This window comes from Corapipo altera, unplaced genomic scaffold, assembly GCF_003945725.1.
Source record: "Corapipo altera isolate COAL_440 unplaced genomic scaffold, ASM394572v1 98, whole genome shotgun sequence".
NCBI lineage: Eukaryota > Metazoa > Chordata > Aves > Passeriformes > Pipridae > Corapipo > Corapipo altera.
In genome coordinates, this window is record NW_020884914.1 from 7,010,624 (window position 1) to 7,038,360 (window position 27,737).

The 27,737-nt window shown below is 44.0% G+C and overlaps 1 protein-coding gene across 1 annotated transcript in view; it reads left to right on the plus strand.

The window, feature by feature from the left end:
- Positions 1-27,737, plus strand: part of CUNH16orf71 (chromosome unknown C16orf71 homolog) — a 94,700-nt gene that overhangs the window by 17,171 nt on the left and 49,792 nt on the right. The window contains exons 11-14 of the mRNA XM_027654892.1: positions 264-441; positions 14,810-15,001; positions 17,431-17,586; positions 22,188-22,382. Of these exons, the coding sequence (XP_027510693.1) occupies positions 264-441; positions 14,810-15,001; positions 17,431-17,586; positions 22,188-22,382 (721 nt within the window). The remainder of the gene's footprint in view (positions 1-263; positions 442-14,809; positions 15,002-17,430; positions 17,587-22,187; positions 22,383-27,737) is intronic.

The window sequence follows — 27,737 nt, forward strand, 5'->3', positions numbered from 1 at the left end:
AATAGATCATCACCACTTATCAGAGGTTTGAGCTCTGCTCCTTTGCTTTGAGGTTGGGTGTTTTTCTCAGAGAGATGATTTCATCCAATGACAAATTCTTGTGGCCCCCCACAACCACCTAAAAATCTTTCTAAATCTATTTTAGCCTTTCATGTCATGTTTGACTCTAAAGTGTGTGGTATAAATACAAGAAAAAAAAAAAGCAGTGCAAACAGATGAGCAAGTGGCTTTTTCTCCCAAGTGAAAAGCTTAAAGCAAAGCAGAATCTCTATGTTTTTCAGGACACAAGAAAGTGAAAGAGAGCTATCCCAAAAAGAAGAGCAGATGAAAGAGAGACAGAGGAGACTCAGATTCCAGGAGCAGCTGGAGGGATTGCAGCCTCAGCAGTCAGTGTCTGGGAAGCAGCCCATGGCAGAGAACACCCCAGTTCTGTTCCACATGGTCAGTGGCTGCCCGTGCCTTTCACAGTGGCTTCCTGGCTATGGGCAAGTGTGATCCTAGAGCAAAAAGTAATTTTCGTTGCATTATTTAAAATCTGTTTGTTATGGAGCACCATTACCTGATGAGATGAGCAGTTCCACAGCTCTTCTCTCACACTAATTGTATTTTTTCCACTTTCCTGTGCAGGGAGTGCTCCCCATGCAGCTGCCCACGAGTTTTAACCTGTCACAATATAGCAGGAGCCCAGCTTGCTGAAATCGGTGTGCTCAGTGTCATCTACTTCATGGGAACCAGGCTCTCCCACAGGATTTTTCATAACTTTTTCTAAAAAAGTGAAATATTTTTTACTGTCATACTCCTAAAGCAAAGCTGATGCTGAGTCCTGTCTGGTTGTCTGCCCCCAGCAGCTTTATAGGTCAATTTAGTGGGTAGGTTTCGAGGACTGTGAATTTAATAATAGATTTTGCTCCTGATTAAGGGAGTATGAAATTATCCTGATTTTTCCCAAAGCCTAAAATAAGGCTTGGAGGACAGGGCTGGTTCTCCTCCTGAGAAGGTTTGCTATGTCTTGTTGGAATAAGATGGTCTTTAAGGTCCCTTCCAACCCAAGTCATTCCACGATGCTGTGATATGCAGTCCTGCTTCATCCTTTCACTGAGTTCACTGAACACAGGGGCAGCTGAGAAGGTCAGAGGAGATGAGAAACTCCAGAATTTGTCCATAATGATTTATTTGGGCTGATAGCAATAACAAAGCTCTTCTGTCAGTACAAAAATTTAAAGACCTTACAACCCCAAATTGGGGGCTGGACCGTTCAGGTTTGTTTTGTAACTTGACTGCTGTGTTTCTGGAGATTTGAAAGCTCATTTTATTTAACACTGGATTAATCACTGATGAGGAGTAAAGGACTAACAAACTGCCAGTTGACTTTCCCTCCACCAGCCTGCTTTGACAAGGTCAGGGCGCTGCCCAGAGCTCTGTTTTGGGAGTGTAAGGTTGTGAATCCTTCAGCCTCTTGCTGCTGTCAGGTACCACCCAGTTCCAGTTAGCCCTTATTAAGATGCAGGCACTTACTTGCTCATCAGAAATCTACTTGAGCCTTGCTATCTCATTCCTGACAATGCACCAAGCAATGCGGAATTATTCTGTATCGTGGTCATTTCCCATATTTGCTGTGCTGAAGCCAATAAAATGAAGAGAACAGCTTGGTAATGGGGTTTCTCTGGAGTGCAGCTCAGGGTGTGGCTCTGCTGTAGCTGAATGGCAGTGTAAATATGCCCCTGATAGATTTGGTGATGCTCCTGCCAGCTGGTCATGGCAGTAGGACGTGGGCATTGCTGCCCAGGGTTTACAGCCTTCTGCTGCCCATGGAAGCTGCTCTCAGCACCTAAAGGGAGAGAGAGGGACTTTTATACAGGCAGAGAGTGACAGGACAAGATGCAGTGGTTTTGAACTGCCAGAGGGCAGGGTTAGATGGGATATTGGGAAGAAATTCTCCCCTGTGAGGGTGGGGAGGCCCTGGCACAGGTTGCCCAGAGAAGCTGTGGCTGCCCCATCCCTGGAAGTGTCCAAGGCCAGGTTGGACGGGGCTTGGAGCAACCTGGGCTAGTGGAAGGTGGGACAAGACTTCTAAGGTCCCTTCCAACCCAAACCACTCCATGATTCTAAATTAACTGCCAGCCTGCCTGGGGGAAGCCTCTGCCTGACCTCCCGAGGCACTGCCGGGCAAAACAAGCCAGCACAACCTGGAATAACTCTGTTCTGTGGACAACTTTGCTCTTAGTTCTGCTTTAGGAATATTCATTAGTAAAATTAAGAATGAAAAATGTGTCAACATCATGTATCAAATGTAACAGTCCTTTATAAGTTCACTTGAAATCCCCCTTGATAGCAGCTTTTTTTTTTTTATTAGAACAGGGTTTTCTTTTCTTTCTTTTTTTCTGAACATAGAAAAACTTGAATGTTTTGACATTTAAAACTAAAGAAGCTATAATTTGGCAGCTATGTCTCAGTGAAAATATCTAATATCTATATATAAACATGTATATTCAAAGAACAAGCCCCAGTATTTGACAGAGTAGCACACTTTCAAATTTGTTTTGTAAGTCCTTTGTTTTGGCAGTGATAGATGTTCAGATCTGGAACACTTGTCATAGTTTCCAGAATTCCTCTGACCATTTATAATGTACATAAATTATTGAATTGAATAATAATCAGAGAGAGAGTTTAGAAACTCTGCAATTACTGTAGCTGAGATGCTGAAAAAGACTAGCAAAGAAAATTTAAAAAGCTGCATTAGGGTTACATTAGAGTTCTTGTCTAAAATATAAAAGCAGTGAAACTCAGATTTAATGTGCTCTGGTTTTTTTCTTAACCTAGTTCAGTCAGACTCTGTCCTCAGCTTCACTTTGAGAGTCAGTGTTGGGGATAACACTTTCCAAACAGTGCAGGTAACTTGGGAGACTGAGAACTAACTTCCAGGACCACTTCAGCTCCTGAGGAAGGGGCTGAGATCCAGTGTATTTTCAGGTTATGCAGGTACCAAGTTTCCTGGGAAATCATTGGGTTCATTCTAAGAATTCTGCCTGTCACATCTGTGTCTTTAGGTATCAATACTTTTGCCATCTGTCCCACCTCTTTGTTTTAAAAATAATGCATGGAAGAACCTGTTTTTTTTAATGGTTTAGGTTTTTTCTGCTCCCCTTCACCAGGAAAACTTTCAGTGAAATTTAAGACTGGCATGAGTTGATCTCTTCTGAAACTGGGCCCCTTGACCACATTTGAATCTTTGGACCTCTTTCAGTTCCCACATTTGGATCTTTGGATCTCATTCAGAACTGATGTGAGCATCTAGAGCCCTGTGAAAGCCAGCAGAGTGGTGATGTGATCCTTGTTGTAAGGTCAGGATGAATTAACAGCTTAGAGTAACACGCCCAGGGTTTGTCTCAGTGTTTGAGCAGAGTGTTATTGATGAGGGAGGGAGAAGGAAAGCTGCACAGTACGTAAACCAGTTAAATAGGGATGTAAAATGAAATGGGTTTGATCTGTCACTTCATTCATCTTGCTTATTATGATGGAGTAACTTTGTACTGATGTTGTTTTCCATATTACATTCCCATTAGGTGGGATCCAGATAATAGCTTTTACTTTTGCCAGGCTTGTAACTGAGATTTATGTCTGGGAGCAGCACAAGTGGGTTACTCTAGGAACAGTAGAATCCCAGAATAGTTTGGGATGGAAGGGACCTTAAAGCTCACCTCGTTCCACCCCCTGCCATGGGCAGGGACACCTTCCACTAGCCCAGGTTGCTCCAAGCCCCGTCCAACCTGGCCTTGAACACTTCCAGGGATCCAGGGGCAGCCACAGCTTCTCTGGGCAACCTGTGCCAGGGCCTCACCACCCTCACAGGGATTAATTTCTTCCTAATATCCACCCTTACCCTGTCCTACCTTTAGGGAAGACAAAGCAGGAACTGCAGATGAGAGCAGGGCAGGGACCTCACCAGCAAGGAGTGCTGTCCCACAGTCCCCAGACGAGGAGCACAGCAGCTCCGTTTGAGGGTGGCCAGTTGGGAAGTCTGTGGGAATGAGGTAGGTCCAAGATCAATGCCAGAAAGCCAACCCAGGGACAGGAGTGGGTCCAGGGACAGGACACGTGGTCAGCCAGTGCAGGGATGCCCCAGGGTGTCTGTAGGGATGAAGCCAGTCAATGAAGGGTCAGTTCAGGTGAGTGAGGTGCCAGGCAGAGGTAGAGCTGCAGTGTAGCTTGACAAGGACCAAGGGAAATGTCTCAGCTGAAATGCAGAATCATAGAAGGAAGGGACCCACAAAGATCACTGAGTCCAACTCCTGCCCCTGCACAGACACCCCAACAATCCCACCCTGTCCCTCAGAGCGTTGTCCAAACACTCCTGGAGCTCTGGCAGCCTTGGGGCTGTGCCCACTGCCCTGGGGAGCCTGGTCAGTGCCCAACCACCCTCTGGGGGAAGAACCTTTTCCTGAGACCCTGCCCTGACACAGCTCCAGCCGTTCCCTGGGTGCTGTTCCTGGTCCCCCCAGAGCAGAGCTCAGTCCCTGCCCCTCCTCTGCCCCTCCCGAGGAAGTTGGAACTGCAGTGAGGTCTCCCCTCAGTCTCCTCTGCTCCAGCTGAACACCCCAAGTGCCCTCAGTGTCCTCACATGGCTTCAAATCAGGGCCCTTCCCCATCTTCCTTGCCCTCCTTTGGACACTCTCTAATGGCCTCATATCTTTCCTATATTGTGGTGCCCCAAACTGCCCCAATGTTGAGATGAGGCTGCCCCAGGGCAGAGCAGAGCAGGACAATCCCCTCCCTCACCCAGCCTGGTGCCTGCTGTCCCAGGAGGACATGGCTGGCCCTCCTGCCAGGGCACTGTTGGCTCATATTCAACTTGCCATTGACCAGGACCCCAAGTCCCTTTCTGTGGCAGCTCCTGAGCAAAGAGGGATGGGCCCAGCACCTTCACACAGTTCCTTCCACAGCAGCCCCACATGACACACGTGAGCTGCTGTCAGCTCTGGCCTCGAACCCAGGCAGCCAAACCCCTGCAGGGGGTGGTGCTCATGGCCCTGCCACTTTTCCAGCTTTGGAATTCATCTAACAGGGAACAACTAGTATTTTGCTTGTATTAAGCTCTTTTATTATTGGGACAAAGTGGGTGTTTTCAGCAGGGCTTCACCTTGGTTGTCTATTTATTGCTTTATCATGATATGGCAGAACAAGATAACGTCGTTTGAAAGCTATTAGGAACCATCTTGTAACCAGTCCCTTATAAATACTGTTTTATCTGCCTTGCACAGCCAAACTGTTTGGGAAATGAATGTGTTGACTCATTCTGAGGCATCTCATTTTTCTTGGCATACACAATCACTTTGGCCAACCTTGTATTAGTAATTATATTACCATAATCCTCATCTCCTTGCAGCTCAGCCTTACAACTGGCTTACAAAACAAAAACATCCAGGCACGACCAAGTCATTCTGCCTTAACAAATAGATTTTGTGAATACTTTCCTTTCCAGCTTGTAAACACAGACTCTATAACCTTTCTGTCCAAATCAGTAGGTTCTTTATGTTAATACAGCATTGACTCAGCTTACTGATGTCAGGTAGAATTCTCAACCACAAGATTTTCTGCTTGAATTCCCACAGAATTAACACTCTACTATGGTCAAAATCTTCCTGCCCTTTCTGTGGCCTTGTTCTCTCTTTAATCTGATATCTCTTTGTGGGAAAATCTGTGACAAAATCCGTATTTACCACCAAGAGTGGTGCTGAAGTTCTGTATGTTTAGTAACTGGGGAAGGAAAGACTGATTTCCAAAACTTGTAGAAGTATTTTCAGTTCAATTGGTGGCCCCGTAAGTTATTTTTATTGAGGAGGTGCCTTGATCTGCACAGTTGTCAGTAAAATGCTTTTGATTCTTTACCTGCCTTACTAAAATAGGTGCCTCTATTGCTATTCTATGGGTGTTTTGATCTTTTTAAGGCAATAGTGCTGGCATCAACATTGGAAATTGCCCTTTTCTTACATCTTTGGGTTGTTCAAGGACATTGTGGATCTCAGGATCCCAAACCAGCAGTTTACCAGCTGGACCACAGCACTTGGGCATCTCAGCAGCTCACATGACTGCACTTAGGTGATGTCCTAAGCAAGATTTAAAAATATACCCTTTTTATTGCTGAGTGGAAAATGCATAAAGGAAAAGGACTGTAAGAAACTGAAATTAATGTCTCAGTATAAAGAATGTACAAAGGGCTGATGAACCAGTTATGAAGGAATAGGTTTTATGCCACTGCTGTATAGAAATGCCAGTTAAGCCCCCAAAATGTGTTGCAATACACAGATTTAGAGAGGGTGAGGAAATCTATTAAATCCCATTACTGTTATAGTGGGTTTGTGACACGGTAGTTGAATTTTTCTATATCTGTATAACTCCAAAACTGATCCTGGTTGTATAAATCACCTGTGACCAGATGTTTGCATTGACACTGAACCAAAGTTACATTTGCACGAGTGCAAAAGTAATTAAAACAGCATTTAGCATGTACTATTACTTTAATATAGATTATAAAAGGCTGCTAATTGTAAATATCACCAAATATTTCCTATGCTAAATTATCAGGCATCAGAGCTGAGTTTGGGTTGTGCTTGGCTCCCGGTTTTCTCCCTCCTGGCCTGTCAGCAGGGTTGTGGCCACAGTGCTGTGCCCAACAGCCAGCAGATGGCCCCTGAATTCCTCCTTTTTCTTATAGCAAGGTACTTAATGAGTTCCTGAAACAAGATTAAAATCTCTTGTACTTAATGAACCTGCTGCCTCGACTGGAGAAATGCTTAAAAATAAACTAAGGCAATTAGAGATGGAGTTAAAGTTAGCACGCAGAGACAGGAGGCCAGGACTCCTGTTTGTACCACTAGTCCAGCACAGAGGATTCGGAATAAGGTGGAAGTTCCCAAGAAAATGTTTTTCCAGCATGTTAGCTGGCACAGAGCCTGTGTCTCTGGCCTCCTCTTCATCTGCCCGCTTGGTGCCAGGGAAAGCAAAGGGGGTAGGATTTCCTGGCACAGAGCTTCATCCTTCCCTGGGTGGATGTAGCTGGTTCTGGTGGAGTGGCTGGTTCTGGTGTCCTTGGCTGCACAAACCAGAGGGTTGAGGCCTTGGTGTGGCTCAGGATGGCACGGATCTAGCTTAAGGATTTGCCTTATTAAGCAAAGCAGAGGATCTAGGCCTTACATGTCTGTGTTATAACCAACTCCCTCTGCACAGGCAGAGCTTGCTCTCCATGTTCCCCGAGTCAGGAATGTTATGGAATGTGTGCTGGGCACTCTTAGGGCAGGCTGTACTTAACGTCCTGGTGTGCTTTACATCACTAGTTCTGCTCACACAGCCAGAGCAGGTCAAAGTGCCATACAGAAATGCTGCTTTGCTAACCTGGTGACTGCTTTAATAGGTTTTTCAGCCAAATTTTTGTATAAATGCCCAGAATCAGGAAACTCTCCTGTCCTGAATGCAACAGGACCACCCAAAAGCCATGGAGAGCCTTGCATGTGAACTGCTGCCTGAAGTCCCAGTCTAGTGGTTCACAGGGGCTCCTACTTTTGGGCACTGCACTTTCCAGCTGTGGAACCAATTGAACAGTCAGGTCTTTACAAAGCAGTGAGTGCTTCCAGTGCTGTTTCTCTGACTGGAGTTGGAAGACGCCCCAGGATAATGGGAAATATTTAATCCTTTATATTTCTCGGCATATCTTGGAAATGATTAAAATTAGTTTAGGCTTATTCTTCAATATACTTATACATGATCTTGACAGATGGGAACATTGGTTGCTGTTGCTTAAGGGAAAGGTTAATATAAGTAAAAAGAATTTAGTTTCCAGGATTACGTGCATGAACTTGCTGCCAGTAGAGGTCCTGAATACTCCTCCTTTCACATTAGGAGGATGTTCAGATTAAACTTGAAGAGAAGACAATAATGTAAAACATCCATGGGCTAAATTCTAATCCTGATTTAGAAGTAGGCAGGAGAATGCAAAACCATTTCTGTGCTTTTTGTCTTACCAGGTCTTGCTCTTTGACAGGCCCTGTGTTTGTTGGCAGAAGGAGTAGCTGCCCTGAGTTTGCAATGTGTATGAACAAGTGCCAGTCACTGTAATTATACAGAGAAATACTTTCTGCCATGAATCTCTCTCTTGGAATCAAAATAGAATTCACAACTCCTGGCCTTACCTCAGGGCTGTGATCATTGATGCTATTTGTAGATGAAAGGAGGCTGATTCTGCCCCTCTGTTTCTCAAAGGGTATGTACAGACTTGCCTGACACACCACACTGCTGTTAAAGAACCTGTATAATTTGAACTGGATTCCTGCTTTTCCTCATGCCTTCTTGTTTAGCATTGACTTAAGATGGGCTCGTGTTCCAAATCTTAGCACACTGGGGGGTAAGCTTGGTCACAACTTGTAAACACATTATTACCCAAATACTCATTACAGAGCATTATTCTCAGTGGCAGGGAATGGAATTCAGGGTTTTATCTGAGGTTATGAAGTGGAAGAATCATGCGGTTACTTTTCTTTTGCAAACACTGAGCTCAGTCCAGCTCTTGTGCCAACCTGGAGTTCCCACAGGCTTCAGGGGACACTGTAAGCACTTTGCACTTCTCAGGATCACAAACCCTAAATTCACAGGTCTGAGGGGGTTACCTGAAGGGTGTTTTGTAGCTGGAGGGAAGCTCACAGAGCCTGGGACAAGCTGGACACAGTCCATTTAAACTGGAAGCTGACAGGCTGAAAAACAAGGTACTTTAGCTCTGCTGTCACTTCCTGATAAAGCAGCTGAGCATAATTTCCTTCCCCACACCCCTGATTTTCCTTTATTTCTGTGGGGATTTCCATAGAGTATCAGGGGAAATACATGAAAAGATAAATAAATAGGAGGACTGAAAAAAAAAAAAAAAAAAAAAAAAAGAGGCATTACCCAAGTTGGTAAGTACATGTTGAGTCATAGAACCAATCACAGAATGGTTTGGGTTGGAGAGGACCTTAGAGATCACCTCATTCCAACCCTCTGCCATGGGCAGGGAACAGGGAATCTCCTGGAGTACTAAACCAGAGCCATTTCAGTTGGATTTCAAGCCAGCTTGGAGCATATGCCAAATCCCAGCCTAGATTTCGGATGGCTGAGGACCAATTCCATGCTCTGTCACAGCATTTCTGAGTGACCATGGACAATTCCCTTCTCTCCTAGAAATTGTGGCATATTTTATTTGGGAGGCAGTTTAGAATCATTTGAAGAACAAGATTGTGGAAGGTGCAGACAAGATATTGCTGTTTGGGTTTTAGAGGCCATGACACTGTTTCAGGAGTGTAAAGAAAGAGAACAGATTTTTGAAAGTTTGTTGATAATCTTACACTCCTCCTCTTCAGTGTGCTTTACAGGCTTTTGATAATTAATCCAGCTAGGCAAGGGACTAGGATAAGGGAATATTATCCTCACTTTGCAGTTCCACAGAGAAATACTTCATGCCAGAGCTGAGCACAAGACTGGGAATCAGGATCTTGTGCTCACATGAAATGTGCAAGTAATTAAACGTCCTTTACTCATTTCAGCTGCTTCTCATTAACCAGGAGTATAAACTCATTAGAGGAGGAACTTTTTGTTACATGTGCTCAGAACACTGGCACAATGAGGCTGTGAATTCTTCTGAGCCTCTCCAAGTATTACTGGAGTGTAAACACCAATCATGGAAAAGGCACTTCTCATTTTTAATGATTGTGTCTCAGAAAGCAAACAGTGCTACTTTGATTTAAATTTTAGTGCAGTTTTCAGGCCTTTGTTTACCTGAGTTGAGCCTTTGTCAGGAAATCTTTACACTTCTAAAAAATAAAGAAGAAATTGTACGTAAAAAACCCAAAAAACCTGTTTGTTATCAGTTATTTGAGGGGTTTTTAGCTTAATTCAAACTTGTTGAGTTTCAGCCAAAAATACTCTGTGCCTGTGTGATCCTGATCCATAGTATGGGCCAGATCCTGACCTCCCATGGAAGAGGGTTTATCCATATCTTTGATAGCGCAGACGAGTTGTTAACTCCAGGGAAGCAGCTCAGAATTCCCTTGTGTGGCACAGAGCAGTGTTGCCACACAACCCTGTTGCCTTTGGTTGTGCTGAGAGGGTTTATAGAGAGGATGAAGAGGGATTTTCGTTGCAGTATTGTGGTGGCAATAAAACTGCTTCGGGGTTGCCCATGCTCAGCTGGCAGCAACACGAAAGATGTGCCCAGTGGATTCTGCTGTCCTTGGTTCCTGTGGCAGGCAGAGCTCAGCCCCTTCCATGTCTCACTGCACTCGAGTTCAGGAATTTCTGGTGACAAGCCAGTGTTTCTCTTTGTCACTTGCCCTCTTTGTGCTCCAGCAGAGACACTCTCTAGCTTAGCACACTCGTGCTGCCAGAGATGGAGAAGTGGCTTCTTCTGAACCAGGAGAAGTTTTATTCTTCATGCCCAAGACTAAGAATAATTGCCCAGAACAAAAAGATAACTTTCAGCCAAGAAATTTTCTCTATTATTGTATTTTTAACTTCAACTCACATGATCTGTAATGCCCTGAATTGAAAACTAGAGAGATCAGAGCAAATAATGCTCCATTACACAGCTCTTTGAATTCCTGCAATCCTACTTGGGCAGAGTTATCTCCTTTGGAGGATCAGAACTCCTCCATTTGAGCAATCTGAGGCACAGTTCACATCAGAAATTTCCATAACATCTTGCCAATGTGGTGTTTTTCAGATCCATGACCTCAGCATCTCTGATACTCAGAAAGCCAGTGGTGCTATAGAGAGAAAATTCAGTACAAAAATGCATTTACAGAAAGACTATTCAGACCATTAACATCAATTGTACTCTCTTCTTTGTCGTTAAAAGTTACCTTCCTAATTAGTGTGTTCTGCCAGTTGCATGCAGGAAATGCAGATACTCTGCTGTTCTTACCCATTGCTTCCACTTTGCAATGATAAAGCAGTTCTTTGATTGGTTTCAGGGTTTATTCCATGCTTTAATGTGGAATTTCAAATAATCTAACAGATGGCATTGTCATCATTTCTCCTTCCCCACAGAATGAAAATGAACAAACACTTGACATTTCCAATATGTCTTCATCTAATGCAAGAATTTTTAGAAGCCATGGAAGAGCGATATCTGCTTTGCCTTAGGTGGCCAGAATTGTTAAATGTGTCCTAAAAAGCCTGCAGGAAAAATAGGTATATAAGAACAGAATCAACATGGTTGTGTCTTGTACCACCAGCTCTGCCCATAACAAAGCAGGAACGTGCAATGCCAAAGCTGCTGCAGCTGGAGAATGAGTGTGGAATGTTCATTAGAGAAATTAGCTCGAGCTGCTACAGTGCTTAGAAATCAGCTCACATTTACAAACCTCCAGCAGATGCATCCTTTGGCAAAAGATCCTGCAGGCAGTGATTTGCCATTCATCAAGGATTGCCTCTTAAATCTGGGATCCAGGCAAGGGTGCAGATGACACAGAAGGATAAATTTAGAGATGGCTGAAAACAATTATTTTGATTAAGTCTCCAGCCAATGAGAGTAAGAGTCTTCCTATTCCTCCCCTTCCCCCTCACTCACCCCCCTCTGATGAAGGAGGAGGAGACTGTGTGAGTATAACTTATCTTCATTTTCCATGTGGTAGATGTTTGGATGTAGGTCTTTCTGCTGCAGACTCTGCTCAGTGTAGCAGGGAGTGTATTTTATGGGATGTGATGCCTTGTTTCTGTGTTAGCATCAATTAGTGTTGAAAAAGGAGCTGGAAGGGGAATATGCAAGTTTTCTTTACCTGAAAAGGAGAGACTATACCTGTTAAAATAAAAAAAAAATGGCTTCTTCTTGACCGCTCCTGCCACTGGGGCAAGCCCTCAGACTGGGTGAGTTGGTTCATGTGGGAAATCTTTGTGAAGTTGTCACCAAGCTCCCCTGGCTCCTGAGCTGCTCCTTGGTCATTCCAGCCTCTCATAGCTTTGATAGTATTTCCACATCTTAGCAGCTCTCTGTCCAAAGGCAATGCCCACTACTCTTTTAAAAAAAAAAAAATCAACAAAGGCATCATTTAACTAATTTGAGCTATTTTATTAGAAACAAAATGGTGTTTTTCTGGCTGGAAAACTTGTGTCCACTAAGTTTTGGCTTGCTGTGGTTGTAGATATCTGGGTTTTGTTTTAAAAATAATAATAATATGGAGATAAAATGCCACTTTAAAAAAAATAGAATTATTGTCTCTACAGGAGTCTTCATGTTTTGGGTTTTTCTGAATAGTAGTTTCCTTTGGGATTATTGCAGACTGGTTTGGGTTGGAAGGGACCTTAAAGCTCATCTCATTCTACCCCCTGCCATGGGCAGGGACACCTTCCTCTAGCCCAGGTTGCTCCAAGCCTTGTCCAGCCTGGCCTTGGACACTTCCAGGGATGGGGCAGCCACAGCTTCCCAGAGAAATCCATCCCAGGGCCTCATCAGCCTCAGTTTCTTCCTAATACTTAATCTCAGCCTGACCTCCTTCAGCCTGAGGCCATTGTGCCTCTCTGTGTGTAAGTTCAATGCCACTTTAGCTGAAGGCTGAAGTGTGTGGTTATCCTTAAGTTATCTTGCAATTCCTTTTTCCTCATTTAATTTCCATGTGGATTTGAAGAGGTTCCTCCTCCCCTGCTTGGTGTAGTTACTGCTCCTACTTGCACTGTTGTATCAGAGTGGAAAAAAAAAAAGGCCAGAGCTGAGAGTGGTTGGAAAACTGAGCTGAAGAGCTGCAAGTTCTAACACCATAAACTATAATTGCAAAATAAAATAGCAAGTGTGTGGAAAAAGGAAATTTTATCTTATTTACTCTCTGGTAATTGTTGGCCCTTCACTACAGTCAGCTGCCTGTCTCTGATTGACAGCACAATTCCAGCCAGAGAAACAAAAATATCCCAGCATTTGAGTAATTTTAATTTTTTTATAACTTAATACTGTCACAAATAAAAGCCAGTGGAACAAGTAGGCAAATGAAACTCTCTCCATAGGTGAACTGGGTAAATTGGGCAGTGCTGTGGGAAGATATACCCAGAAGGCACTGAATCTTACTTCAGCAATTCGTGCCCAGAATTAAACAGGATTAGTTCCTTTTTTTTGTTCATTAGACTTAATATTTCTGGTATTGGTTAAGTTCTACACCTAGATTCTTGTTGTGGTGAGGAGACTGGCAGAGGGAGGGGAGGGAAGGGCCAACCTTGCTCAATACCTCACTCAGAAGGAACCTCAATAACTAAATTTCTTACCTGATCTTTGTCAGAAAACCTATTGAGCCCTCCCTTGCTGCTGAGCCAAGCAAATTTGGAATAGTTGGAAATTTCCTGCTGGAAAATTAGTAGTAGATAGTGTTTTTATCACTAGCTCTTGAGTTACCTCCTCTTATTTATCCCTACACCCTTGAGAGATGAAAAAAGAATCAATTCTCCAATACAGAGTAGAGAAAGTCATTTTTTCCTGATAATCTCCAGGTTCCTCTTCCTCAGATGAAGTAGGATGAAAGCCCAGAGGATTTCTGCTGGCTCCCCAGGAATTAGTAATGTTATTCTGCAGCATCAGACACTTTGGTGTGACTGTTTTTCCTTTACTACTAATTGCAGTTTTTATTTGGTACTTGTAGGCAGTGCTGGGCCTGCGGCAGATGTTTTGGCAGCAAAACACTGGGTGACACAGTAGATCTGCTTGGGGATTTTTATTAGTTTTTCGGGGTTTGAACTATTTTAAGCAGCTGTCTGATTTGAGGACCAACACACAAGTCAAGCCCCATTAACTTATGAAGTGGATTAGTCATTACACACCTTTGTGGACGTTTTAATTCAGAATTAAAGTGGCTTTAATTGGATTTAGCTTACTTTGCTTTCAAAGTAAATTCAGGTAAATCAAATTAAGGTTAATTCAGTGTAAAGGAGTGGGCAGACATCCTCATTATGGGCTACAGGAAGCAACTGAAAACATGAGACCAGGCTGGATGGAGCCTGGAGCAACCTGGTCTAGGAGAAGTTGTCCTTGCCCATGGCAGGAGGTGGAATGAGAGGAGCTTTAAGGACCCTTCCAACCCAAACCATTCCACGATTTTATAATCATAAATGTTGAGGAGCAGTGCTCTTCAGTGGACTGGAGAATCTTTGTGATTTTAAAGACTAGCTTCTTAATTTATCAAAGAAATGTCGGGGCAACAAATTGAACACAGATAGGAAGAACAAGCTGTAGCTGCTGCATCTTTGGAAGGACAAAAAGCTGTAAGTCTACAATTCAAGCTTGAAGTTGGTTCTTGAACAGATCTCTTAGAGGAGTGGGAATTTGCATCCTAAATAACCAAGCATCAATACTAAAGTGAAGAAAGAAGGTGAGTTCACTTAAATGGGACATCATCTATGAAATGAGCAATGGTAGGTGAAGTAGAAAATCACAAGTTTTCACACTATCAGGCTTGTTTGAAGGCTTTACAGGGATTAAAAAAAAAAAAAAAGAAAGAAAAGCCAAAACACTGAATCTTAAAGAATACAGGATAAGTTCAATCATACTTTTCCAGCTGTGACCACAGAACCTTCCATTCACCAAGCAGTGTGTTACTGAATGAAGAGCCAGGTGACAGCTGTCCAAGAAAAACCAAAGTGCTCAAGGAGGTGTCACTGATAGAATGACCTGGCTTTTATGGCTCTTTGATAAATGCTCTTTGGGTATTAATTGCCTCTCCTGTGATGGCAGCAAATGTAATTAATTCTCGATGATGAAACAGTTCCAGTAATCCAAATTACTTCCATTTTAGTACTTTTTTTTTTTTTTTGACAGGAAGCCTCTTATTTGCCAGCTGTTGACACATTGCCTGGCCCACAGAGTGTGAAGAATGAGGTGCTGCTGCTGACCATTAGGCTGACAAGCTGTGGCCAAGTGGCCACAGATCAGTGTGATGGGCAGGTGCCTGACAAGGTGCTGGGAGCAGCCAACATCTACCAGGCCCTCGTGACGTGGCTGCTCTCTCTGGTGAGTACATGCAGTGCCAGGGCACAAAAGGTTCTGAGTGATGAAGGCTGTGTTTTGACCTCCAGTGCATATATAATCATTCTTGAAATCTCCTCTCTTTACAACAGCTACAAAACAGTGGCTGAACAATGGGGAAATTATGTTCTAATTCACCTTAGAGTCAGTAAATAAAAGTCTCTCTGAAGTCAGTGGGAGTTGGATTGTGTCTGTAGTTCATGAAGAAGTAAAAAATTGTTGGGCCAGACTCACAATTGTTAAAAGTGGCTGCTGGAAGTGTTTGACTTTTGTCTTTGGCAAAAGAAGCTGATGGATACAGATGCCTGTTTCTAACCACTTATTCTAGATAAGAATAGATCCTTTCTGTTAGTCGAGAGGGCTGTAAACAAGTGGGGGGCTACTTCATCTTAATTGTCCTTTGGTTCATGTGGTTTTCTCCTCTAAAAAGCCACCTCTTCCTTTCTCCTTCCTCATCCAACCCCTAGAAAAACAGGCAATGTGTGTTTTCCCTCCCCACCCTGCATTCTGGCCTTGTTCTTTTCCCTGGAATACCAATACTGATCCATGCAGTCAAGGTGGATTTCACCTGAGCAGCCAGCCTGCACCAGGCTTTTAAATCACTTAAACTCCACTTAAACAGAATTAATTGTTAATGATGTTCATGCTTCCATTAAAACATTGCTAACATTCTTTAGTGTTAGTTCAGTGCTAATGAAAATCACCACTGGAACAGCCCCAGAGCCTGGATCTTCTATTCAGAGACTGGTTAGCTCATGACCAGCAGCAGTGTGAGCTTGCTTCCCCTGTGTTATTCCCATTAAAAAACCCAGAACTCTGATGTGTAGTAGCTCTCTCCAAGCCTCAAAGGATATCTCAGCTTCCAGGGCTTAGTGTCACTCTGCTGAGTGTAGGGTCACATGTTGAGATGGACTTTGTGCTGAAGACAAATGGAGGTAAAATCCATCAATTTATTGCACACAGATTCTCAAACAGCTGTTGCATAGTAATGGAAAATTCTGCAATTCTTCCATTGAAAGAATTGAAAATGTTGGGGCTTTTTTAGACCAAATTCTTATCTGGTAATCTATGTAATTCCACTGATTCCCTGGTTTGTGTAAATCAGCATATCTTTATTGATTTCATTGGAGATGTGCTGGTTGGTGCCAGTTGAGAGCATCCTCCAGGTGAAAACATTCCCCAGTGGCAGAGCTGCTGCAGAATTTCCCATGTGAAACCAGTGCTCAGAGCACTCAAGAGCTGGGTACTGGTATTGTAAATGATCCAGCTGACCTGGAAAATCCACTCAGGTACTGTGTCGAGAACATATTTCTGAAGGCCTTTATCTCACTGTAAATAGTTTGGGCTTATGTGTGTAGTAAATAGCAGAGCTGATAATCCATCTACAGACTGTGGTGGTGGTATAAAGTGTGAGAACAACACTTATCCACCAGAACTCTGAGAAGGAATTCCAATCCTGTAGCTCAGACTTGCCTGTCTCTTCATCCAGAGTGTGTTCTGGTTCAGGCATCTCTGCCTCACAGGGCTGCACTTCCCTTCTCCTGACTTTGCTGATTCCCTGTGCCTGGCTTTCCCATGGCTTTCTGCCCTCTTTCACCTGTTTTGCAGGTGCTCCAGTGCCTCCATACTCTGTTTCAGGTGTCGCTCCTGTCTTTTTTTCTAACCTATAACAAAGTTTTTCATGTATTCTGCATGTTGAAGTGTGTCATGTTTCTTCTGGCTTCAAGCAGCCTTAAGAGCCAAGGAGTGGTCTTTCCTACTAGAACCCTCTCTCTGTGGTATTTACAATAATCAGTTATGTCCAGGGTTCATCTTGGGATTGGCAGAAGTCAGTTCTTAGCCTGTTTTGCTTAAATCAGATGTGTATAGTGGAAAATAAGATGTTTGCCTCCCACACACGTGTGCACAAAAGAAATCCATCAAAAAGAACTCCGCTCAGTCAAACTGAAAGGGGATTCAGTGGATGGGGATTGATGGGGTTTGGGCTATTAGTGATCACCAATGGGGAAAAGAAAGGCTTATTAGGGAAGCCTCCATTAGCTACTTGGAATTAGATCATCACTTAGCATTGATTTTTGAACTGGGACTGATCTCCTTATCATTGATAAAGGCACACATGGTGCTGCTCTGACAGGAATGTTCTAAGCAGCATGGACAGGAACTCTGTTCTCACTCCTTGCTGGACTAGGGAAATAATGTGCATTTTTGCTGTCACATAGTGAAAAACGCACGTGTTATTTAATTTGGTCTTTAGCTATGGTTTAGCCAGTAGAAAAATCAATCTACTAATCAAGCTAGAGTGCTCCCTGGATTGTTGTTTGTTGGGGGGCTCTACTCAAAGGCAACAGAAAAAGATAAAGGGGTTTTTTTTTCAGTCCATCTAAAAGTAAAATTCTGTTCCAATGGATTTACAGGTGCCTCCATTGAAAAGGAGTAATGGCCCCAAAGCTCCGTTTGAGGTGGTGGGGCTGCAGCAGGCCTGGAGGGAGGAAGGCTTGGCCCTCTGTGCTGGTCTGATCCCAGCAGATGAGTCTTCAGCCCAGAGCTGCCCCAAGACCCACGAGACACAAGTGAGTAGCAGCATTTACACCTGCTGGTTGTGCATGACAGCAACAGGCAGGTACCAGTGTTCTTGACTAAGCACCAGCCCTGCATATGCCAATTTGAGCTCAAATTTCAGCAAGGCAGGAGAGAGCAGCATAAGTGCTGCTCTAAATTGGAGTGGGGGACCAGCCCAGTACTGTGGGAACTGAAAGATTGCTTACAGCTAATTGCCAACCCAAGCTGTCCTCAGTGCTGCTGAATTTAGTTTTCGTGCAGACAAGAAACCAGCTCTCTATGGCATAATTTTTTCTCTATTGCTCATTAGCTGTAACCTCACACTGCAGAAATTTAACTGGTTTCAGAGGAGACACATCTTTGGGACATATAATGGTTTTTCCTCTTGTACTTTAACCATGTGAAGAGTGTGGCATAGGAGAGGGAATACTATCTTGCTGTTTGGCTCCCAGGAATCAGGGCCTGGAATCACGACCTGAGACTCTGTTCCCTCAAGTCTGGAAGACACAGGGCCTGTACTGTGCAATAAAACACCAAGCTGGATGGTCTTGCACACAAGCACATGCAGGTGGCACCTGCAATATAGGGCATGATAAGAATCTGTGTCCTGAGCACAGCAGAGCTATGGAATAGCAGCTGTGGGCTATGGTTTGTTGGTTCTGTCTTTTCATGGAGCTGATACAATACAAGTTGGAATTCTGAGCATCTTGTTCCTATTTGTTTTTTGGAGACAGTTTTTTAGGTGTTATTGCTACTCTTGCCTGGTATAAATACCTGTCCTACCTATGCAGTGTAGCTGACTCTTACTGGAAAGTGTACCTAGGTATATCTGGGGAGCAACAATCTGTGTGTACCCCAGATCTCCTGAGAACCACTTGCTTGAACAACTATCCTATCACTGAGTATCCTTTGAGGTGCTGCCTTGTGCTCTGCTGAGGCTGCTGAGTTCCTCTCAGGGGGCTCAAAGCAATACTTGTGGCTTTAGTGAGCCAATAGTGGAATTTCTGCTCTATTTTTGCCTGTTTCACCCCAGTCACATTAACAGATATACCCCAGATATCTGGATTATACCTGCTGGACACATCGTGTGAAGTTTAAATGGAATAGAAGATGTAAACAAGTTTTAAGAACTCAATTAACTTCCCATACTCAGCTGCAGCAAGAGTTCTTCCCTTGCAGCTGCCTGCCTGTGAGCAGCAAAGGTTGAATTTCCCATGATGTATCATAAAGCCCGGAGTTTGACAGCTGTGGCTCCAGTACTTCTGCAAGTAAATGATTGATGCTGGCACCAAAATGTCATGAATAAAACAACTGCCAAAAATACCCCAAAACAATAAGCATTAGTGTTTGGATAGAAGTGCCCATGGGCAGGGGCTGATGAAAGCAGACAGTCTGCTGGACTGGACAAAGGTTTAATGCTGATTTCAGTCTCAGGCAACTGAATTCAAGATGTTTTCTCTATGGAGCAAAGCAAATGGAGGAACAGAGACTGACCTGCCTCCTGCCTAGTTGCTCCCTGCTGGTTTCAGGTGAGGGTTTGGGCAAAGCAGCAAAATTATTGAGCACTGTGTATGTTCAAAATATGAGCAGTGATATACAATTGAATGAACTTTTGGGCTCAGGCTGCTCTGAGCGTTTGGTTGGAGCTGGGGAGGGTTGAATCAAAAGTTAGTGGAACAAGCTGTACAGTTCCTCCAGTCCATGTCATGGAATTGTGGTATAGTTTAGGTTGGAAGGGGTCTTTTCAAGGCCATTGAGTCCAAACCCCTGCCATGGGCAGGGACACCTTTCACTAGCCCAGGTTGCTCCAAGCCCTGTCCAACTTGGCCTTGGACACTTCCAGGGATGGGGCAGCCACAGCTTCTCTGGGCAACCTGTGCCAGGGCACCACCACCCTCATCATAAAAAACTCACAGCATCACAGAATGTGTGAGTTGGAAGGGACCCACAAGGATCATCGAGTCCAACCCTTGGCCCTGCACAGGACCATCCCCAAGAGTCACACGTGTACCTGAGAGTATCATCCAAATGTTCCTTGAGCTCTGTCAGCCCTGGTCAACCACCAACCCAACCTCTCTTTGGGGGAAGAACCTCTTTCTAACATCCAGGCTAAACCTCCCCTGACACAACTTCAGGCCATTCCCTTGGGTCCTGTCAGTGGTCACCTCAGCTGTGACCCGCAGGTATTGGGACAGTTCCTCCAAGCAGGACTGTGGGTGTAACTCAGTTTCCTCTTGTTAGAGGCTCTACCTTTGTGGTTCCACTGACTCTTGTTAATTTTGCTTTCCTGAGGCATTTGTAAAGCTGTTACTTTCCCCAGCAGAGATCTAAGCTGGTAGGAACAACACAAGTCCAAATGTCAGCCACAGCAGAGACAAGAAAAATAACAGCAAGTGGTCCTGTCTTCCTATTCCTTCCCTTGGGCAGCTTGAGCTACAGTTGGAGAGAAATGGGGTGGATTTTGTTCCTTACACTTAAGTCCTCAGTCTCTCATTGTACTGTTTATGTGGAGGGTTTTAATGGTTCAGTAACAAATTTCTGTTGGGGCACTTACTGGCTCTTGTTCCAGTTGTCTCCTATGGGCACAAAGAGAACCACTTATGAGGGCTTACCTTCAAACTATGACTGGCTTTCCAGGTGCTTTTGTTGCATCTGTTTGCTATAGGAATGTATGCAAAAGAGACATACCTAGTATATGTAAATGTTTAATATTATGACAAATTGATATTTGAATGTTCTTAATGTGGAGAGGCCAGAGTCCATTTTCAACCCCCAAAAGGGAGCTCTGAGCCATCAACTTCTTATTTACTGTCATCTGTAAATAATATCTTCTATTATTTATCACATTTTATTTCCCCATCCATAGTTATAAAAAGAAGTATAATAATGGTCTCTCCAGGCAAAAGCTCCTGTTCTCAGCAGATCAATAAGCCTTTTGGCTTGTTCAACTAGGATGGCATCTATTCCTATATCCAGTAGTTCTGTTTCCTCCCATTTTTGTTGATTTTTTGGGTTTTAGTTTGGGGTATTTTTATTCTGTCCTTCCCCAAACAGCTAATAAAAATGAGGCAGATTTGAACATCCCTGCATGGTTTCTTATTATCAGAACAAATGCTTAAATACAGACCTCTTGTAATCCCTGCTTGCTGATAGACAAGCTGCAATTCCAAGCATGTCTGATGGGAATTAGATTTGTAAAGCCTATGCTTTCTAAGAATCTTCCAGGCATTCCCAATTAGGCACGCTGGCACTGTGCAGAGCTCTGTGGCTCCTGTCTGTGCACTTCCTCACTTCATCCTCTGGTGGCTCAGAACAGCTCACAGTCGTTAGTTTTGGGGCTTTTCTGCAGACCTTTCTTCCTTGAGCTCCACTTTCTGTGTGCAATAATCATAGACTCATAAAATATTCTGAGCTGGAAGGGACCCACAAGGACCATGAGTCCAACTCCTGGCCCTGCACAGGACCATCCCCAAGAGTCACACCATGTGCCTGAGAATGCAGTCCAAATGCTCCTTGAGCTCTGGCAGCCTTGGTGCTGTGCCCACTGCCCTGGGGAGCCTGTTCAGTGCCCAATCACCCTCTGGGGAAAGAACCTTTTCCTAATGTCCAACCTAACCCTGCCCTGACACAACTCCAGGTCCTGTCCCTGGTCACAGGGAGCAGCGATCGGAGCTGTCCCTCCACTGCCCCTCGTGAGGAAGCTGCAGACCTTGATGGGCTCTCCCCTCAGTCTCCTCCAGCTGAGCAGAACAAGTGCCCTCAGCCACTCCTCAGACCCTTCCCTATCCTCGTGTCCCTCCTTTGGACACTCCCTCATAGCTTTAGATCCTTCTGATATTGTGGCCCCCAGCACTCGAGGTGAGGTTGCCCCAGCTCAGAGAAGGATGGGACTGTCACTTCCTTTCAATAACTGGTGGAAAGAAGATGCTTTGCATAATTGTTGTCTGTTAATTTCTAATTAGGTCTCATTGAGGTCATCAGTTTTGTTCTCTGAAAGTTCTGCTAATTAAGAACCAACCTGAAGAACAATGAGGCATAGAGGGGAGGTTAAATCATGGAAAACTGTAATTTAGCAGTGAGGTATTCAATGTCAAGCTATTAATGTCAGTCTCAGTCTTAAAAAAAATCATAGAATGGTTTGGATTGGAAGAGACCTTAAAGCTCGTCTTGTTCCACCCCCCTGCCATGGGCAGGGACATCTTCCACTTGACCAGGTTGCTCCAAACCCCATCCAACCTGGTCTTGGACACTTCCAGGGATGGCATGTTAATATATTCATTCATATCCCTATGAAACCCTTAGAAAATAAATGTTTCATTGTACTGGGCTGTTTTAAGGTCCTGTTTATGGCATTTTCTCCCTCTCTCAGTGTGGTGTAATCTGCCCTGGAGTAGTATTTGTGAGCTGATGGATGTCATGAGCAGGGTGTGATGGTTTGGGAGGCTGTGGGGTGTTATGTTAGGGATATGCTTTGCAGGATCTGAAGTGCAGCTGTGTGGAACTGGAGTCTGGGATGGCTGCAGACAAAGAAGGAACTGTTCCAGGTGCAAGGTACAGAGAGAAACCTCCTAAGGCGACCACCAATTGATTTTTAACCATTGACTCTTTGCAGAACACAGAAGATCTACGAGGACCATCTGTATTTTACCAGAAGATTTCTGCATTTCTTGCCTCTACATGGCTTCCAGATGTTATTTGGTGGAGGGCAGAACTGGCCAGTTGCTTCCAAAACCAGCTGTGTCCACTTCTTCATGATATTCCCTCTGTCCTGCTCAGTAACGTTGTTGCTGTTAATCCCGACCCTCAGGTACTGAACAGAAAAGCTTGGAATTCTGGTAATTGTTTTCTCAGGTCCAGTAAAACTTGTTCTTTCAGTGTTAACAGATATTCTTGTTTACTTTAGCAAAGTATTTAAACAGACTTTGAAAACAAATGCTTCTAATAGCAGAATATTTTATGATTCTGTGATTTTAGTATCTGTAGATTTCCAGGGAAGTGTGTGAGTTACAAGGATGGAGCACATCTCAAAATCAAGTGCTTCCAATCTCTTGCCTGCCTGGAGTTGTCTGCAAGAATACTCTCTGCTGTATATAAGTAGAATAATAATTAACTTTTCACCTCTTTCAGTTTAGCAAGTGCTCTGTAACAAATATTCAAGTGTATGAAACGTTACAAGAATTCGTTATACTTAGGGGGGGATTTTATTCCTTAAGGGCATCCAAGCTTACTTTTAGGTCTTTACAAACTTTCCTACCTTAGTGTAAATATTTAGAGTGGGTTTTCAAAGCCAACTTAATATAGCCTGATTTCTATATCTTTTGAGGGAATGTTCTACTTGTTTCTCTCCCATGACTTCACCACAGTCGTGGTCTTTTCCCAATATTTCTAAATCGACAAAACTCTTGAGACACAATTCCAGGGAATGGCAAAACCTGCAATTCTAGTTACACAGTGAAGTTTTTAGTTTTGAAAATAACGTGGCAGGAGAACCTTTCTGCAGTTTCAACCAGATCTGAGGATTACTGTGACTCTGTGAGAATCAGTGCAAAGCTTAGGGGCTTAGCAGTGCACTTAGCAATTTGCCTAAAGGTTTATCCCACTTTCTGTGGAGGAAAAGGAGGCTTAGTGTTGTTGATTTGCAGTCACTGTGGCTTTCAAGCAGAAGCAAGTGCCATAAAGCAGCCTGACAGACTCGTAAAAGATAAATCTGCAGTAGCTTTTAAGGCATAAACCAAGGCATCCTTTAAAACAGTCAGGGCTTTTATGCAAATCCCTTATTAGGGGAATTATAAGTCATTAGGAGTTGAACAGCAAGATAGCAGACACTTTCTGGGGGCGGATCTTTGCCTTGATGCCACAGAAAACCTGAAGTCAATTTAAAAACCACATTCACTTCTCAAGTTCAAGTCCTCTGTGCCACCCAGGTTCCCAGGCCTGAGTTAGGCTGAGACCACTGCGTGTTTTGGCTTTTTCATGGGACCATGGAATCACAGGATGGGCTGGCTTGGAAGGAACCTCACAGCTCATCTCGTTCCATCCCCTGCCATGGGCAGGGACACCTTCCACTAGCCCAGGTTGCTCCAAGCCCCATCCAACCTGGGCTTAAACCCTTCCAGGGGCAGCCACGTTTTTTATAGCTCTTTAAGCAGAAAAGTTGATTTTCAAAGCAGGGCTCAATGAGCCACACTCACAGCAGGCAGCAGCTACCACTGATGTGTGCCCTGAAGCTTTACAAAGTGGTACCAACTGAGAATGTTCCCAAGTGTCATTAAAATACAACCAAAAAGTGCTGCATAGAAAATTCAATATCATATTCTTTTAACTTCATTGGTTTGAAGGTTTGGTGCAAAGCCAGTGATCCATGCTTTGTTTTTTATATATTTAAGTTTGTTTTGAGGCAGTGTGTACAAAATAAGCAGACCAAAGAACCTGCTCCCATGTGGAGAAGCATTCAGTAAGTACCTCCTTTTGCTCCAGGTAAATTAAAGACAGAAATCGTGCCAGGCTGATGTAACAATGCAGTCATTAAACCCCAGGTTAGGTTAGGAGTGACAGCATCCCTGTGGAAGTTATTAATGCAAGGTCCCTTGTCAGCAAAAAGAGGATTCCTTCATATTAGCATAAAATAAAAGTACTTTCTGCTGTTAAGCCTTAGGATGCATCAGCCTTAGGGATACAGGCAATATATGTAGTGTTGATGCTGCTTTTTCTCTGCCTGTTTGTTCCATACTGAAATTCTCTTCCTCTCCCTCAGTTGTTCCAGACACTGGGATATTTGCTCACCATCTTTTGGTCTCCTTCCAGAGCATATCCTTGAACTCCCAACCTGTGCAGGTGCCTGCCAGGACAGAGCAGTGAGGGCATGGCAGTGCTCTATGAGTCAGTGAGGTTTTTAGGGATGGAGGTTCCCCCTTTTTCCTCAAATGATGAGATTTTTTACTTTTAGTTCCAGAAAATCCATTTGGTTGCACCTCTGGGTGATCAGTTCCCTACATGCTGCTCCTTTAGTAGATTCCCTGCTCTGACATGAGGGTTGTGTGTTCTCTTTTAAGACAAAAGTAATGATTAAGGGCAGGTCTACACAAAGTTCCCTCCTTGCTTTTCACTTAAGCAAAGCTCCCTTTTTTTTTAATTAATTTTTTTTTTTTCTGGCTAAGAATTCCAGGACTGGGTCCAGGGAGCTGATACTATCACTCAGTCCTACTAAAACCATCAGCCAGCACAGACTGACCAAACAGGAAGGCTGATGGATGGGAGGAGGCTGGCAGAAAGTAGAGCAGTTCTTTCCTGTGGTATTTCAGACTTTTGGGTTTCCCCTGCTGGAGTTGACATTAACTGTGTTAGCAGAGGAGCCTCACAAACACAAGCTTTGAAAGTTGCAAGTTTTATTTAAAATACTGAAAGAACCATGAAGTCAAGAAGAGCTGTACATTGCTGATGAAATCCAGATCCCCGTGGATGCCATGGAAAAGCAGAGCCTGGGTGCAACACTTGTTGCTTTAAAGGACCTGATTTAGAGATGTGGTTGCCTGAGCTCTGTGTGCAGCCTCTGAAGAGGGAGTGGGAGGCAATTCCAGAAGATCCTTCAGATCTGTGAATCTGTGTTTCAGCATGAGCTCAATGAGAACACTCTGAGCTTTAGAGTTTGAGTGCTGTGACATTATTTCATTGGCAGGCAGCACAGCCTTGGTGCCTTCAGCATCTTCCACTGTCTTTTACTGTAACTTCATTTGACTTCCATGCTAAGGGAGTCACGCTCAGGGAACTGTTACTTACTATTACACCAGCTTTTCACCCAACTCTCTTCAGCCTGTGGCTGTGGGGACATTGCCTTTCACACATCCCAAACTGTAATAACTGGGATATGCTGTGGTTCAGTGTCTGGGGGGGGGAAAGGGGCAATTATGCTGGTTTGATTTGGAGTTATTGCCCCATGTGTTCTCTGTTTGTCCTTTCCTGCTGTGAGGAGCAGCTCTGAACAGCACCTAAGCTGGGCCAAGCCATGTTTTGTTTTCCAGCCCAAGCTTCCTGGAGTGCAGCACAGTTTACCCAGCTCTGAGACCTGATCCACAGATTGCTGTGAGCTCTGTTTTACCGCTGGATCAGGGCTGTGCTCTCCTCCTCCAAGGCTTGAAAGAGTTGATTGCTGTGCAGCTGAACTGGGCATTAGGGAGGGATAAAACATCCAGAACAGCTCTTCTACATCTGCTTCCCAACCCAGACCAGCAGGATGAGGCCTGCAGCATGACAGGAGTCCAGCAGCTTGGCTGTTTGAAATCCAGGCTAAAGGTGGAAAGCAAGAGTTTCAAAAGGACAGGTTTATCCTGCCCTTTGCTTTCCAAATCTTGCTCATGTCTTGACTTTATCTGAGTTGATGCAAAGGGTCTGATCTTGCACATCTGGCACCCTGAGTTTGCTGTGCAGCCTGATAAAGTATCAACAGCTTTGGTAAGAGCACATCATCTGACTGATGATTCCACGTGGATATGACTTGTCTGTGGGTGAAACATTTGTCCTGGGACCTCACCTCTGTGCATTTTTAGAAAATCATCTATAGCTGCAGCACAGAATAGCTGCATGGCTGTGCCCTCAGGAGACAGAAGGGAGAAGGTGACATCCTGGCCCCAGCTGAGTCCTGCTGGAGTCTGTCATTGATTTTCCTGGAGCCAGGAGTTCAGTCATTGGTATTTGTAAGTAAAAAACCCCTAACCTTTAGAAGAAGAAGGACTACAGTGATGTCTACCAGAGCTGGCACAAAGATGAAGGCATAGCTTGGGGAGGAATAAACCGTTACAGTTTTTCATTCTTCCTAAAATTTGATAGCTCGCATTTAAATTGTGCCTCACTGCTCATTATTCCAGAAAAGAGCAGCTTTAAAGAGCTCTTGAGCTAATGTGCTTTGCCATTAGTGCTGTGCATGATGGGCACAAAGGCTGGGAGTTACTGTCTCACTCTCTCTTCTGTGTTTAAAGATATCCCTTTCCCTGTCCAGAAGGGGAACAATGGGAAGTGAGATCCATCGCAAACTACCTGAAATACAGTCATGTCTTCCTTGATTAGCTGCCTTCATTCCAGCCTGGGATCTTCCTATGGTGCCTCCACATTTCCTATAGGATCTTTTCTTTCCTATAGCATCCTTTCACTTATTAGTCAAATAAAAAAAAATTATTAATACTAATTAAATATATCCTCTTTCATGAGTTCATTCAAATGAGAACCTACAAGGCAAGGACAGTCTCCTGCAAATTGCAAGCTGAAGAAAGCTTCCAGAAATAGGAAAAAACATGGGAATTTCCCATACATTATTCAGATGAATGACTGGTTCAGAATATGGAGAAGAATTATGTCAAGGAGATTTTGTGCTAAATGCTGTAAATACTAAATTCCTTAGCCATCTGAAGAGAGTGTGCACAGTGGGAGGGAAGATGTGCACGGAACACTGTGTTAATCTGGATTCCCCGAGGAATATTATGTTAATTGATTGGGATTTGTGGCAGTGGAGAGAGGAGAGAGTTTGAGAGCGATACTGCCTAAATCAGGGGTGTGGTTTGGTGAATCACATCAGACACGAGCTGTGCTGGAGTGAGAGAAGCTGCCTTTGTCACCCCGATGTGCTCAGTGGGGCTGGAAGGGAGAAGTTCTAGAATTTCCAGTGGCTCTGGAGGTGCTGGGAGATGCAGCATCTTCCTCGGAGGGGTTTGCTGTTGCCTCACAGTGATAACAGCTGAGCACATCCTTGCCTTGGGAAGGACCTTGTGTGTGAGGAAATTGTGGAGTACATGGGGATTCTTTCTGCAGTTTCTGTTTTCCCACTGTGGCTGGGAAGCAGCCTGGAAGACTCATTGCAACTTTAAAGAGCCTCTTAGATCATCTGACAGCAAAAGCTATTTCTTTGTTGTCAGAGATGGGAACAGAAACACTGGAAGCACAAAGAAGAGATCATGGGTTTGGTCATATTTCTGGATGACAGTTAAATATTTATGGGTTTGCTGCACGCAGCTCCAGCCTTCTCTGAAATGTGCTTATTCTTGTTTCTGCTCAGGATTTTACAACACATTTTTGTTCTGCTGCGAATTTCCTTCCCATAACTATCTGGCTTCATCTGGGTAATATTGCCTGAAACAAAGCAGTAGCTCAGGGTTTCTTCTAAATGCTTTTTGAA